Source organism: Sander vitreus, chromosome 11, assembly GCF_031162955.1.
Source record: "Sander vitreus isolate 19-12246 chromosome 11, sanVit1, whole genome shotgun sequence".
Lineage (NCBI taxonomy): Eukaryota > Metazoa > Chordata > Actinopteri > Perciformes > Percidae > Sander > Sander vitreus.
The window spans coordinates 4,179,444-4,196,184 of record NC_135865.1 but is presented as its reverse complement, the minus strand read 5'-3'; the positions used below and the strand labels follow the sequence as shown (position 1 = coordinate 4,196,184).

Genomic DNA, 16,741 nt, shown 5'->3' with positions numbered 1-16,741 from the left:
TGTACAGCATTACAGCATTTATCTAATCCCCCTAGAAGGGAAAAAAAAAAAAAAAACATGAAATATTGCGACATTAAAATAGCCTTCATAAAGCACATACGCACACAAGGCACATCCATCTGATCCCCCCCCCCCTCCACACACACACACACACACACACACACACACACACACACACACACACACACACACACACACACACACACACACACAGGTTGCAACATGCAAACAACGTATTAGTTTATTATTAAGACTAAATAAATTCAATTCATCTCCTAAGGAAAAACTGACATATACACTCATTTAAAATAGCCGATACAGGATCTCAAATAATTACTAAAAACAGTCATTAATAGGTTATATGACGTTTATAAACAAAGGCTATCAAGTCTGTCTAAAAAAAATAAATAACAAGAATTGATAGACACAAAGACACACCAATAGCAACCTTCAGAGCGTCATAAATGATCTCTGGACGCAGACATCATCGATGCCACCAATAGGAGCCGCGGGGGCGGGAACGTGCGCTTCTATTTATTTTTGGACGCCGGTGCTTCTGAGTCATCGCCCCTCAGACAGTCAACGTGGTTGAGCATATTTCTTAAAAACTGTTCTGCTGCTACCGGACATTTTTGGAATCACGACGTTCTCTCTAATTGCCTGACAGGATTGAGATGTTACAGTTTAGGTTTTCGACAGTGCTGAAGGAGTTGTTTGAAGCCACCCTCAAGCGTCCCTTGTCCGGCTCTAGACAGAAGACCTGGTTACCGACCCACCGCTGCTGCTTCGGCACCGCCTCCGTTGATGCCAGAACAATCTCTCCTCAACTGAAGGTCCTCCATGCCGCTACTTACCGCCCGGCGCTCCGCGCCGCGCCCTTTACCGCCCCGTTCCGCTCGTACTGCACAAAAACTGAAGGGGCCGTGGAGCTGGACGAACAACTGAAGAAGGATGTTGTCAGCCCAGAAGAAGACAGTGAAAAGTAGGTTTCAAGTACGGAACAAACTGCCTGACACCATGGTATGATGGTACGGCTGGCGCTTATGGCGAGTTATGACGCATACAGGCGCAAGCGGATGTTCGCCAACCTTCACAAAGGCTGTGCAAAAACCGCATTAAATAACGCTCAATAAATAGCTAACTTAACACCCTGCATCTTAACATGTAAGATACAGATGTATTGCTTATACAAAGAGAAAATAACCTCACTCCAAACACGTGTAATATATAAGAATGAATAAGCTAGCTAGTAATGGCCCATGTAGATAACGTTATGGCCTTACAGTAACAGCAGCTATCACAGCATGTGTGACTTATACCGGGTGCAGCCTCCGATGGTTTTGTGCCAAGTAGCAATATAAATACGCCGCCTTAAAATACCAACGCAGCAACTTAACCCAAAGTTAATTAGGATGTTAGTTGGCCGGCCTTGACCGGCTTTTGTAGCGTTAGGTTAGCTATCTGTCCCTGTGGAGATAATACGCAGCATGGTGCGGCAGGTTTGAAAGTAAAATAGCAGCGTTTCTGTCACCGAGTCAGAGGTGAAGTGGAGGATACAAACAGACATCCCCATTCAAGTTTTATAAGTGAGCAGAGTTGCCACGTATAAACTGTATGTGGCCCCGATGGTCAGAACACTCATTTTGTTGATTGGTTATAAATATTGCTGCCTGGCTGGCAGTCGGAACTGTTTTTTGTTTTTTTTTAGCTTCTGGTGGTTTTCTAATGTGACCTTCTATTCTCCTTGGGTCACAGCTGCAGGGCTGATCCAGACTACTGACAATACCTGCTTTCTGTCCTGTACAGTAGGACCATAGTCTGATAGAAAGTGGAAAACATTGAGCCTGTTTGGCTTCCACTGCTTCATGGGATTGTAATACATAGACAATATAGTAAGTAAACAAAAAAATAATTATAACGTTTATATTTGTTAGCTTAATGCACAGTAGTAATTGTAGTAGTAGTTTTCCTATCATGTTTGCTCTACCTATCATTCCCTGACATATTTGTCGTTTTTATAATGTCTGGAGAAGCACTGCCACTTCTGTATGGTGCTGTAGACATGAAACCTTAACCACCTTGCTATGTAAGCGACTGCTCCATGTCCAAATTGTACTATTTGTACTTTGCAGTCGTGTCTCACTATTTATCAGAAATTTCAGTCTGAATTGCATTTTTATTTTGTTATTACAGAATAATGGACTTGTAAAAAGTTAAAGACAAACACATTTAAGTTTAAAGACAAATTTAGTTAGCAACATCTTTCAGAATTTATATTTGACAAAATAGAAAAACTTTTACCAGGTTAACAGATTTGAAGTGATAGTCTCAATGAGAAATATAATTAGTCAAGGTATTTTATTTATGGAGTTTTTCCACAAAATGATGATATTTACAGAGCTGTGCACTGCAGTGTAAGAGTGAGGTGCAATCTCCCATCCCATGACATCAGGGGGGCCAGCAGGATTCTATTTCACAGTATGCCCAATATATGCAGTATACTCAGTGAGCAACACTGAGAGAGATTGATTTTTTTTTTTACAGCACCACCCTAAAATCTGCTTAGCCTATTACACACATTTAAAATACCAGCCAACAGGCCAGGATTAAACAATCATCGTCGCAGCTCTCAAACACACGCTCATATTTGTAAGAATTAAATTTTTCATGAAAGTCATCGAAAGCCCAAATACACCACACACAGCCAGCCACACACAGAAACACACACGCATACACACAGGTCAAAATAATGTAGTCACATCTGTAGTGACTTTCAGCAAAACTAATACAACTAATCTGTTTTAGTTTGTTTTCAGTTTTAGTGTTACATTAGTTTTAGTGTGTTTTTATTAGGGCCAGGTATAATGTCTCAGACGTTTGCAGCTACATATACATTTAAAGTACATGGTTAGAGAATGGCCTTAAAATCCCAGTGACATGGAATTTGGATAATCTTTAGCTTCTGTACTGTGACTTATTTCCTAGTCAAACGGAATATTTGAGTGGCAAATCTTTTGCATTTGATTGATCTGCAACAAAGTGGGTAGGATTAGAGTATCGCTCAGAATCAGAAATCAGAAAAAGGTTTATTGCCACAGTACATTTATGTGGAATTGTGAATGGTGCAAACATAAACAAACAAACAATATTAAACATTAATATGAAATAAACAATAAATACAGAAAACAAATATATACTTATACAAAATACATACAAAGTACGGAGCTACCAGACTCTGGGAGCTACCATAGGGAGCTACTGGGGACTGTTGGCAATGGCTCCACACAACCACAAAAAAACCGCCAGGAAGAACCCATCCCCAAAAAACCCTCTTAACGTTTTTTTTAAAAGGTTGTGTTAGGGGAAGCCCCAGGTTACAGGTTACGTTCTTGCAGCAGAAAATAGCTATGAGTAGGAGTGCTGTTTCTGTCTGATCCTGCGTCACAGGAACCCTAAATCATTTCAGCACAAACACCTTTGCATTACGCTTGTGGTATGTTGAAAACGGCAACAGCATTTTTTTAATCTAGAGGGATAAACAAAACAGGTAGGCCTATCCTCACCAGAGCCTGAAGTGGAGCGTCTGAATACGTGTGCACATGTTCAGTTGCTTAGGACAACAGTGAGCTTGGAAACTAACGGTTCTCTATATTTGAGATCAGTTCTGTCATTCATATTTTATGGGTCAGCAGCAGTACAGCACACAAAAAAAGTGTTGTGGCACGTGATGAGACCAGATTACTGATGATGACTCACAAGCTAAACCTCGGAAGGAAATGCGTTTTATGATTCACATCCCATTCTGTGCAATTAGAAACAATCAATCTCATCTCTACTCTGAATCTTTTTTAGGGTAAAATCGATTACATTTTTTGACACAGCAGGGTTTAGTTATCAAGCTGTAGACTGAGCTGTAAGCTAGTAGTAAATGAAGGAGGAAAGACCAAACCATTGGAGCTGTTGTCTGGTATAACTGACAGGAAAATATAGTGCTAGATTGCTATTACTTTATTAAGGCGTCACAGACATGTTGTACAGTAAAAGCGTTCTGGGCTCACAGCCATCTACCCTGAGCAATTTATGGGATCAATTACAGCTTTAGTGGGTGGAGGAGGTGGAAAGGATTAAGATATCAAAAACTGACAAATAACTTTTGTGATACACATGACACAAACAGAAAGTAAAAGACACGCTTGGTGTTAAGCTCAAACACACAGCTTAGTGAAGTGTGCTAAGTCACTGATGTGACCTTGCTTAGGATATTTCCACTTGAATGCCTTTTGAAACCTCCAATCTGCATCTCGAACATTGAGTCCATGTCGTCTCCCTTTCACATCCTTTAATCTATGGTAATCTTAGCATTTCTTGAGCCTCCAAAGCACCTGTTGTATGTACTATTATTTATTGTTCTGTGTCTTCCAAAACATGCACTTTCTTTTACTGAAAAGCCAGCTAAAAGAACTGCAGAGAACATAGAGGATTGATATAATCAAGCATGTTAAGATGGCTAGACCAGTGACGTGTGAGGTGAATCGAACAATAAATGCACTGAGTGCTCTATGAATATAAAAATACTGGTCATGTAGACTGCACTGTAACCCCACAGACCTATAACTCCTCCAGAGCAAAAAGAGATTTTAAAATCACGACTCAGTCTTTTCCTCGTATCCAGGAAACTCAAAGTAGTCTGCTTACACCAACGAGCAGTCATCCAGAGGCTAATGGACTGAGCCATCTGCCTGGGAAGAGCACGAGGATTTTTAAATGTACCAATGTAGAGAAACTGGGTGTTTAAGGCTGCATTTATTCACGCCTGATGTGTTTAAGCAGTTTAAACAGCCTCTGGTTCGTTTGCCCATTTAGTTCAGTTCACACACCATCCACAAGATTATGTGATATGGATATGTGGCAAATATTAATTCTGCCATCTGCCCCATCTTGTTGCAGTTAGCTGTCCGTCAGTATTTATTACCAATGAAGTTCAGCTGCGAAATGTCAGGTTTAAACAAGTATCTCTGTATAAACTCTTCATGACCCAGAGCGCAGCAGGACTTGCTGTTAATCTCAGCAGAACAAGCTTTCCTGTTGCTCCTCTATGGTTTGTTTTCCACTGGGAGTCTGTGTAGCGACTATGCTGGATAAGCCATTGAAACTGCCCAGAAAATGAGTTAAACTGAAGGACTACTACTGCTACTAAAATGGCTAGAAGTAAAAGGCAACATTTGGTCAATGTATTTGTTTGGCCAGAAAAGGAACTTGACAACACATGTGAACATAGCCATTTTAATACTGACATTAATGCTACGCATCCACACTGTGCATGGATTGTAGGATGTCAGTATAAGGTCAGTGGCCGATCCGAACAAACAACGACAACAATGGTGGAATACTTTGAAGAGAAACTTTTAGAATACATCAAAAAATACAATAAACTTGTCAAGTTTTGCCATTATGTTTACAGTGTTAATGTGACAAAGTTCTCAATGAAGGTATTCAGTGTCGGCCAGCGATCATTCAGCTTTTATCTGCTGCCTAGTTGATACACTTGAAAAATGTTCCTCAGGAAAGTATGGGAACAATTCCGATCATGCTGTAGTCACTTGTCTACAGATACGTGCAAATCATGAGCCTTAAAGGGACATTCCAGTGAGTTAGTATTGCACTTCTGTGAAGTTGCAGGACAGCAGGAGAAAGATTATAAAAAATAATTTTTAAAAATCGATGCAGCTGAGGCTCCTATGTACTGTAAATGGACATGGTTTGTTACTCAGTGTTTTTGTTAAATATTTGTAGTCCCCATTAAGCTGAGAAACTGTGATGAACACTGACATCATCAACAAAGCTCCTCCAGAGCCAATACACAACTGTTTTCCCAGGCTGGGGATGACGCCGCATAGACTAATAAATTGATCCTGATGTGCCCATTTAATTGCCCAAATACTTCCTAATTTCTCCTCATGTTTTCTGCGGTCGCTGCACAAAGTGCTGCCACTTGGGCCCTTTCACGCTTCACAGCAGAAAGTGCACACTCTAGAAACAAACACTCTTCCCTTGCTAAAAAGTGTGTCAGTGGTTAATGAGCTTTTCACAACCTTGAATAATTTCTCAGTCCCACTTGCAATGGCAAACACTCTTATTTTGATCAATATTGAGATCACGATTAATTATCACGATTATTTGTTGATTTGAACCAAAACTAATTTTATTGTCACATAGGACAATTATAACTGCTTTCACATCCATATTGTGCTACATTCCTCCTTTGTTGAAGGATACTATGAAGGAGTATGCCATTTCAGCTGTTGTGCGACCGCTTTCCACATGTGCGTGTTTGCCGTGAAAACATACAGGAAATGCAATTTTCTGTTCACATTAACGGCACATAAAATCCTGGTATCTACCGGACGAAATAGCAACGCGGTGCTTAAATGTCTGCGTACATGTCTGATGCTCCAAAACAGACGTTAGAGGCAGCAGAAACATCGCTGCATGTCACGCTAGTTAACACTAATAACACTTTGCACAGCAGCTAACGTTAGCCTACCGTTAGCTACAGTAGTAACTGGATTAAACACGGCTAAAATGCTGACAGCTAAACGGTGTAGTGTGACTGTATTTCACTGTTAGAGGATTACAGCAGCGGGACGTACAACAATCTGCCGCTAAAGCTATGAGCTAAAAGACACAAACTAGCACAATGGTCATTGCTGTTGTCTGAAAAACAACACAGACGGGACTAAATGTTGCGTTTACTGGTAAACTGGTAAACCTTATGACCGATTGCGATCTGTTTATCTGTTTTAAATTTTCCTCACGTTACTCTGTCCTCTGTGACTGTCTACATCTAAACTAAGCTGCGCGGTGCAGGGAACCACTCTGATTGGCTCATGGAGGCACGTGATCAGAGAGTGGTTTACGGAGCTTTGAAAAAAGAAAACAACTTTGATACACTATGAACGGAATGACGCATTTTAAATATCGCTTGATCACATGAATTTGATCGTGGGAAGCCAAAATCGTGATCATGATTAAAATTTGATTAATTGTGCAGCCCTATGATTGATGCTTTATCATTCTATCCTTAATTATTATTAATTATAAACTAGGGGTGGTACGGTTCACAAAACCCACAGTTCGGTTCGCATTATTTTTAACACTCCAGAAATATACTTGAATAAGTCAGAATACGTTAAACATAAAAACTGTTAACATTGTTAGTTAATTTCCTATCCTGGCCTGGGCTGGGACACACAGTCATACGGTTTGATAAAGTACTTATTGGACTTATCATTGCACGTACAATAACGAGCGTAGCTGTCAGGTCCTATTGTATACGTCTCATCTCCGTTTTTTCCTACATCCATCGTGTGTGTTTGTGTGTGCGTTTGCGTGTGTGTGTTTGTGTGTGTGCGTGCGTGAGTCGCAGGGAGAACTGAGCAGCCCCGCCTGCTGCAGAGACCCGACAGGATCTAAACTGCAGCCGCTTCAGCGACTTTAGAGTGAAAAAACGTTACAGTACATTGATGTTAAAATGTTTACAGGTTGGCAGGACGGTCTGAAATTTTTGCACGGTCTTTAGCTGTACGTTTTGTTGGTAACTTGTCCACACCTCTTCTTCCTTGCGAAAGGGAAACACACTGTCGAGGTCACATACGGGCACCTGACGGGCACCTGACGGGCACCTGACGGGCACCTGACGGGCACGAGGCTACATTGCGGATGCGTCGAACCGTGCGGCACACACACGCTCCGAACCGAGACAATGTTGTTTGTTCATGAACGTAGCACCCCTATTATAAACATGTCACTGTCAGGTGAATCCTAGTTTCACTTGTGACTATGCGGTTCACCTGTTGACTGCTGAAAGGGCTGTTGTAGTGACAGCAGAGGATGTGTCAAAAAAGATGAAGGCAGGGAGGAGGTGCAGACTGAATCCTGGAATTTCAAATGCAGATTTGGCCCATTTGCAGCACAGCTCAGTGTAAGTGATGTCAAGGAGTATGTTTACATGCACACCAATATTCCACTATTATTCCGAATATGACAATATTCCGAATTTGATAGAGGTCACGTAAACAGCATATTCCGGTTGGATATTCCCGAATAAGGCCGTTTTCCGAATATAGCATTTTCCGATTAAGACATGGGGGGGATTTTGGTATTATTCAGGTTTTAGAGGCATTCTTTGGACATGTACATGTATACAGCAGTTTAAACCGCAATTTATGGCCTCTTGCCCGTTTATGGCTTACGGTCAGCTCTGTGCGTTGCTGTGGTTACTGTACACAAACCAAGCAGCCAACAGTTTGTAAGGCTGCAGACCCAATAAGAAGGAGAAACACAGTAACCTTTAAACATTATCAAAGACTTGGATATCAGCAGGTTTTTGGATATGCGCACACATCGCTACGCCGACCTTTTCAAGAAGCTGGTTGAAGGAATGAAAGAGGGACGCTGTTTGCACGGTCCAACAAGTCCGCCACCGCTGGTAAACTTTGAAAAAATCTTATTTTGCACGGCTACATGTAACAACGTGAATCCGGGAATATTAGTTGAATACTCACTTTCATTAGCCATGTATACAGCTTAGTCGGAATATCGTCTTTTTTTCGGAATAAGGGCAAAAACCTGAATATTATGTGAATGTAAACATAGTCATTGTTAGACCAGAAGCATCTAATCTGTGCCATGTAACGCTTCAGTTTAATAGGGTACTTGTGAGGACAAGTTTGGCTTTTCATGGAAATTAACGTTAAAGTTATAGTGCCTAGTTTCTGTCTCCCCCATGAGGAATTCTAAGTAAGGACAACAAAACTTCCGTGATTGCGCACCACCCCTACCCCTCCCCCACACAGTTGCTAGTAGCCAAGGAGGACACAGAGAATTAAAAAAACATGATGGACTCTTCAGAAGAGGTAATTATCTTTGCTCGAGTTTCTTTGCGCGAAAGTCGCCGGACGACACCATCTTCTAAACACAGCCATACTGAGAAATACAGAGAAAGTTTTATGGAGCTTCGGACAACATTATGACTTCTTCAATGGGATGCATGGTCTCTAGAAACAGGATGTTAAGAGAAGGACAGTAGACCATACGGGGCTATAGGTATGGAGAGAAAATTATTTTGATTTGATAGGACAACCACATTTTGAATGCTGATTGTGTACTGAGCTGAGTTAGCCCCACTGCAGACCATGCTGCTGTGTCATGACTAGCGTGTGAAGAGGCCACAGTGTTGGCTTTATTAATCCAAGAGCCACAGAGGGCTGGGCAGGGCTAAAGACGAGAAAATTCATGGAATTTAGACCTGGTCTAACACTGTCGCCAAAGTTATGTGTCAGTTGACACGTAGTAGTAGGCCAGTGGGTTTGTGTAATCTAAATATTAGAGATACTGTACCAGCACTAAGTACTAAGCTGCATTCACTAATGGTGGTATTTGGTGTTGTCAAAAGTTTAAAATGATTTCCAATTGGTCTTGTCTCTATAACGCTTATTTCTGTCCTTCATTATTAATGCTTTGCTGGCGCAAAAGTTGTTAGAACTGCATTTCCCAACACACAGCTTTGGGAGCGAGTGAACCATGTAGCAGGGTTAAACAGTAAGGGTTGCCCGATGGCCCGGGGCAAGTAAAACAACAAGAAGTACATGTACTGTAACAACCCACAAAAAGTTTCAATCATTTTTTTCGATCATCATCGTATAATTTTTTTTTTTTATCGTGCTGTTAAAATATATTAATCTCATTTGCAGTTATTGTAGGTTTAGAAACTAAAAAATACAAATGTTCCAACTTAAACTCTATGACACGAGTAGAAATGAGGGCACCTGAAAATGTATGCGGTCAAACAAATAACAGATAGAATCTACTGTCTTTCTGGGAAGTTAATTATTGCAATTAGATTTAATAGTTTTTCTTTTAAATAACAGCCTCCACTTTCTGTATTAACTTTAACATTGTAAATCAAGATTTGTTGCTTTTGATAACCACTAATAAACCAGGCAAGCATAAAACGCTCTACTACTTTAGCCCATTTCTGTTTCAGTCCAGCTTTAGTTCTGTCCTTATCTCCTGATTTCCAGTTTTAAAACACAATGTTACCAATCAGGCACCACTTCCAACAGGAAACATTCAGTAATGTTGTCCTGCACTATGAAGGCTGTTCCACAAACAGACACACACACCTCTGTGGCTAATGCTTATACTTGGATTGCATATTTCCAGTATGTGTGGCTCCAATCCCTCACTAATGTGATAAGACTATCAACAGCCACAGAAGTTCTGTGTTTACCCTGGCAAGACCTGTGGGAACAGGCTTTATTGTGGCTCGTGCTAAAGGGCAGTTCTTTTGCATATCAACCATGCCTTACTTACATTTAGATAACAAATGTTACATTACATGTCATTTAGCTGATGCTTTTGGGAGCTCATTCCACCATTTAGGAGCCAGGACAGCAAACAGTTGGGATTTTGCTGAGTGATTAGTTGTCCCTCGCTGTGAGGGGGCAGCAAGCAGGTTGGCTAATGTAGAGCGGAGTGGGCAGGCTGGGGTATAGGGTTTGACCATGTCCTGGATGTAAGCTGGGGCTGATCCGTTCGTGGCCCTGTATGCAAGTACTAGTCTCTTGAAGTGGATGCAGGCAGCAACTGGTAACCAGTGAAGGTTACCAGTTTGCTGCTCATTAGGGGTGGGGGGAAAAAATGAAAATACTCAATACTATCGAATCACAATACTTCTAGAATCCTAATACTTTTAGAACCCCATTAATGAAAATAATGAATAATAAATACAAATCGAATCGCCATCCATGTATCGTCAAAGAATCGAATCGGGACAAAAGCATATCGTCCCGGCCCTACTGCTCATCCCATGTATTTTACTCCAGAGGTCACATAGGTCGTTTTACGTTTTTTTTACGTACTTTCCATTCATATGGGCTTACAATGTGTGTGTGTGTCTGTTTACCACTTTCCAAACCTAGGAGAAGAACTGCAGGCATTCTCCCCAGTTTGGAGGACTTGCTCTTCTACACAGTCGCAGAAGGCCAAGAGAAGATTCCTGCTCATAAATTTCTCACAGTAAGTCCTACAAATTCAGGTCAGCGTGATGCTTGGTGCAAATGTCACAGCATTCATAAGTGCATTAACACCCAGCTGATGCATTTTCACTTTTGATTGTTTCCTTTACATTGTTGATTTCTAAATACTCTTTATTTTAGGCGCTTAAAGCCACCGGGCTTCGCACTGGAGATCCCAGACTGAAGGAATGCATGGACACCCTTAAAGAAACTCTAAGGAACACAACAGATGGCGTTACGCTGGACAGGCACCTATTCAAGAAGTAAGGCGTGTCTTGTCTGGATGTTTTATCTCCGTCATGTACACCTACCACTTTTTTTAATCATGTTTCCCAGGAACCTTTTATATCTATCTTTAGCCTCAAAAAGCATTTTATACATTTGAATGACCATATTATTTTAATGAGCAAATTCAAACATACTTAAATGTTTAAATTTGCATAATTGCAAAAATGTATCCATTAGAAAGCATTTAGGCAGCAATTCTGTTTTGTGTGAGTTGTGCACTCCCATTGAAATACATTCTATGATTGAGATCCTTCTATTCCTTAATAAGTAAGTAGATAGATGGGATGTGAGGTTATGCAGCATTGCAATTATTGGTGGTTTCTTATAGATATTTCAGCAAGATTCAACTATATGTTAGAAACCAATGTTTCTAATACTTGAATGTAATGTATCTGTACAGACATAGTCTGGCTTAACAGATGTACAGTGTGGGTAGCTATCTCCTCCCCTTCTGCTATCTCCGCAGTCTATTTTTCCAGGGCACCATCGCTGTATCTAGAGCTTTGCGAGAAGATTGCGATTGGTTTAAAGAAATAAAAACAACCCAGAGTGTTTTTTTCCCCGCCTATCCTAGAAAGTCACCTCAGCCAGACCAGACTCCAGCACTGTGGTCTGGCAATGCGGGACTAGCACAAACGTAACATGAAGTGCCGTCTGTCATAGTAATAAAGAATTTGAGTTAGTGTAGTCCAGTAACATGCTGTATGGTACAATAACCACTAGCTCTCTTCACCCCTCGAAGTCTTACAGAAAGATATACTTGGTTTATGTCACACTGGAGTCATGGTTGGGAGAAAGAGACAACCATCCCAACTGGATGTTAGTATAGCTGTAAAATGCCCCTAAAGCTGCAGACACACTGACCAGACGGCCGACCCTCGCCAGAAAAGGCAGTTGGACTGATCAGTCTCCCCAAGTTGGTCTAAAAAGTGCCTCAGAACACACCAAAGCAACGAGACATAAGTCTCCATAACAGCAGGCGGCGCTAATCTGTATTGCTGATTGGATGAGCGCATCACGTGGGTCTTGTTTCTCCGGAAATTCAAAGCCAGACTGTCATGGCGGCTTGTTCAGAATACGATCTCATATTGTACTAAAATAGTTCACCGAAACGTGTTTCTGAAAACATTTTAAGCGAGAAATAGGCCGTGTAGTTGCTGAATCTGTCTTCATTTCAGATCAACAAAGGTCAGTTTGAAAGATTTTGAGACTCTATACTCTAGACAGCCCCTCGGCCGGACGATGGCACGGAACGCACCGAACAGACTCCAGTCACTGACCACGCCAGACTGTCCAACGGACGATTATCGGCTCTGTGTGTCAGCGCCTTTAGATGTAGTTTTTACGTTAGCTTAGCAAGACTCTAGATTGCACTCAGTGGCAATGTTATAATTTTCAATTTGTTTTTATTTTATGTTAGTTCATTTTTAACGTTTGCGAGTTTTAGTTTCAGTTTTTATTTAGCTTCAGTTCATCAAAAATATATCTTTCACGTATTATTTTGTTTTAGTTTCAGTTTGAGTGTACTATAATAACCCTGCCCAGTGGGAAAATCACAACTTCCTTCCTTTCAAGTCAATAGATTTTTGTCTACAGGATGTTTATCATTATTTAGTTTCACTTCTTGTGTGTGTTTTGGTTCCATACTAGAAAATCATTGTTCTGTTGGTACCACGCCCGTAGCTGCCAGTAGTTTCTCACAGGACGCCGATTGGTCTGAGTCACAGTGGCTCAGACACAAATGCATTACTTAAAGCCTGACAAGAAGGATTTTCCTGTGATCTTGTGATCCTGTGATTCTCACGTGATCTCGCGAGGTAGTGAGAATCCAGCTGCCGTGCAAGGTAAACACCAAGGTGGTTGACACTTATTTGTCCACAGAGGCTCTTCACTTTTCTCAAATTGTTTGGCCGTAGTAACCTGCAGTAGTAACCACTAAAATGTGAGCATCAACACGTCCCATAAACCCTTGGATAATGTCACCGGCACCATGAACATGGTTTCCTACAGTCTGTGGTTCGATCATTTATCACTGTATGGATTCATATTGGATCACACTAAATGGATAAAAAAGCAGCTGATCAATATGTTTATGATGAAGCCTCTTCATCAGACCCTTTCTTTATCATTCATAGAAGTTTGTCAGACTTCAGGGTTGCAAACTTGGTTGACAAACTTTTTCCTCCAATTGCATGCAGTCCCAGTGTTTTAGCATGCTTATTTGTGGTTTATTCATCAGGTGTGTCCAGAGCAACATTGTCCTGCTCACTCAGGCCTTCCGAAAGAAGTTCGTCATCCCAGACTTCCAGTCCTTCACCTCCCATATTGATGAGCTGTATGAGAGTGCCAAAAAGCTCTCTGGAGGACAGGTGTGTCCTTTCATCCATGCCTCTTTTTGTTTCTCTCAATCATAATGATTTTAGCCCATACAGATTCAGTTTGTTCTAACAGTGTGGCTTCAGTCTGCATTCAGCTGATATCAGAGGTGTACATCAGTCCTTGATTACACATCCAGCAGCACTCTGATCTGATTGAAAACCACTGTATTAGCACGCTGCCATCCTACACTTAAAGGAAAAATCCACCCCAGGAAATTATCATACTGGTGTTCCCAGCTAGCTGATACTTTCACATATTGGTGCAGGATTCTCTTTGGCAGCATGTTTCTGTGTGTTGTGTCAAGTCATTTTCGGTGCTAGCTACAAAATTGAGGAGAGCAGCAACACGGTGATGATTAGGGCTGGGTATCGCCAATGATTTTCCAAATCGATTCCGATTCACAAGTTCCAGATTCAATTACATTTCCAATTGGATATCAGTTAGGTTAGGGAAAATCCAGTTGCAATACCAGTTTAGCTTGGATGTAAAAGAGATTCTCAGAGAACTTCTGCTGTAAAGTAACAAGCAACCCTCAAATATCTTTTATAATGCACCAGGTCAACGTTTGCATTAAGAATTGACCCCCAAAAAAGTTTGTTTAAAGTACTTTTTACTTATACATCCATGGTGAAAAGGCATATATTAAAAGACCAGTTTCTGGATTTTATTAACCAATATCAGATCGCTCAAACAAAGATTGGTTTTAATTGGAGAATCGATTATTTTAACCCAGCCATAATGATGATTCCCAGATTATATGAACCTCCCCACAGTGAAACTTGCAGGTCTCGGCTTAAAAGCATCTGGCGACTCCATAATATGTAAATGAGGTGGTACATGTTAGTCTACAGCCTCCTGAGACCAACAGAAGAGTTTATTTTGCAGAAGAAGAGACCTTTTTTACAGCAGACATTTTGACTCGTCAAAGCAGGAAAAGCACAGCTGGAATTAATGACATTAATGATGGCTGCGTTCCATTTAGGTGAGCCAGTTCCAGGGCATGCTCACTCAGTGACGTTGCCTACTTTTCAATTTAATGGAATGGAGCCATTAATGTTATTATTTACGCATGTGCTTTTCCTGCTTTGACAAGTCAAATTGTCTGATGTGCAAAGGGTCTGTTAGCAAATAACTGAACTGAGCCTACATCCACACTAAACTGGCTGATTTTGAAAATGTGTTAAAATGACAGATGTTAACACAAGTGTTTAAGATCTCCATCCACACTGAAATGACTGAACCAAACAGCTCAAACTCTTTATCATCGTCACCTTTGGGTCGACCGCCAGCTAAACTGTGCATCACAGTCAATGAGAAATGTGTTTTTATTCACATAGTTTTTTTGTTATGTTTCTTTTGTCTGATAACTAAATGAGCAAAAAAAAATATATAGTTAAATGGATGCTACGTGTTAACCCAGGCGAATTGTAGTGTCATTTTTGTGTTTCTGCGCTAAGATGCTGATGAAATCATTATTTCATGAACATGAAGTTGAAAAAATCCAAATAAAAACATCTTGATAACATCTGTATAACTTTGTTTGCCCCTCGGCATTTCAAGATGTATCTACTCTGCAGGGCGGTTGTCAAAGATCTCTGTTTTCATGTGTCAAAAACAATGATTTAGTGTGGAGCAAAGTCCAAAATGGAGAGGAAAAAAAAAAAGTTCTCAAATTGAGCTAGCTTCAGTGTGGATGTACTGAAGCAAAGAAACATCTCTGGGGTTTGTCAAAAGACATCCTGGAAATGCGGGACATGACTTGCTGTCATATGGGAAGGAGATAAAATGCACAAAGTAAACAGAGCACTTTGTCCTAAAGTAACTCCCTTTGATATCTGAGGGTGGACTTTTCCTCTCTGGTCAACAGATGAGGATTTGACCTGTCAGTTGTTTTTGTGTATCGCCAGTGGAGTTAGCTTTCCATTGAAACCTGAACCCAGGCAGATGTCAGCGGTGTAAGGTGAACCGCTGCTGTGCCGACACTCTTTCAGCTGCCGTACCTTTCTTTCAGGTTGCAGACTACATTCCTCAGCTCGCCAAATTCAGCCCTGACCTGTGGGCCGTCTCTCTGTGCACAGTGGACGGACAGAGGTGAGACCGAGTCAGGAGCAGGACCAAGTATTAAAGGGATACTGTGATGTTTGTAAATGTTTGTATGATGTCTCTCAGTTAACATTATAATGGCAGCTCTGTGCTGCGTGCATTCCTGAGTGAAATCACCGAGTCCAGATTAGCGTAGGTCAAATCATGACCAAATGAAATCCAGGGGTTTCAGTGAGGAATGCTAACAAGTAGAGCTGGGCGATATGGAGAAAATCAAATATCAGGATATTCTTGACCAAATACCTCGATTTCGATATTGCGACGATATTGCGACGGTTGGTGCTTTCACAAAATATTTTCATAATGAGATTTGTGATAAATAATCATCAGTAATGTGGATATAATGACTAAGTGGGTAAAGGCAAATAATAAAACAGCTAGAACAGTCTGGTTGGTTCAGAAAATGACCACTTTACTGTAACGCAGCCTTTAAATCCAGGAAAAGACCACACTTTTGTCATATTACGATATCCAAAATCTGAGACGATATCTAGTCTCATATCACGATATTAATTTATTATCGATATATCGCCAAGCCCTACTAACAAGCGAGTTCAGATTTTTGCAGTACCAAACTGCAGTTTAGGAAACCATTTATCGTGTTTATTAGTATTAGTAAAACATTCCGTTTTTAACTGTTGAATAAAATCCCCCTTGAGTTGCTAAAATGTATTTAATCTAAAGTGCCACGATGATTAATGATCCGTAGTTGGGGCTTTACTTTATTTCATGTGGGTGGACAGAATAAAAAGAAACATTAACATTAGTAGTACTATTAAATGTAGTTTAACAAACCCTCTTTGTGAAGAATAATATATGTTGTATAGGTGTTGATTCAACTCTTTGGTTAAGTTTATTGCAGGCCATTGCATTATGTTGTACAGGTGTTGTGT

At 40.7% G+C, this 16,741-nt stretch overlaps 1 protein-coding gene across 6 annotated transcripts in view; it reads left to right on the top strand.

Annotated features, from left to right (window-relative positions):
• The first annotated feature begins 552 nt into the window (after positions 1–552).
• glsb (glutaminase b) overlaps positions 553–16,741 on the top strand; it is a 54,537-nt gene continuing 38,348 nt past the window's right edge. For all 6 annotated transcript variants that reach the window (XM_078263123.1, XM_078263124.1, XM_078263127.1 and 3 more), the window contains exons 1-5: positions 553–982; positions 10,983–11,079; positions 11,220–11,341; positions 13,606–13,735; positions 15,757–15,836. In XM_078263123.1, coding sequence (XP_078119249.1) covers positions 675–982; positions 10,983–11,079; positions 11,220–11,341; positions 13,606–13,735; positions 15,757–15,836 — 737 coding nt within the window. In that variant the 5' untranslated portion in view covers positions 553–674. The remainder of the gene's footprint in view (positions 983–10,982; positions 11,080–11,219; positions 11,342–13,605; positions 13,736–15,756; positions 15,837–16,741) is intronic.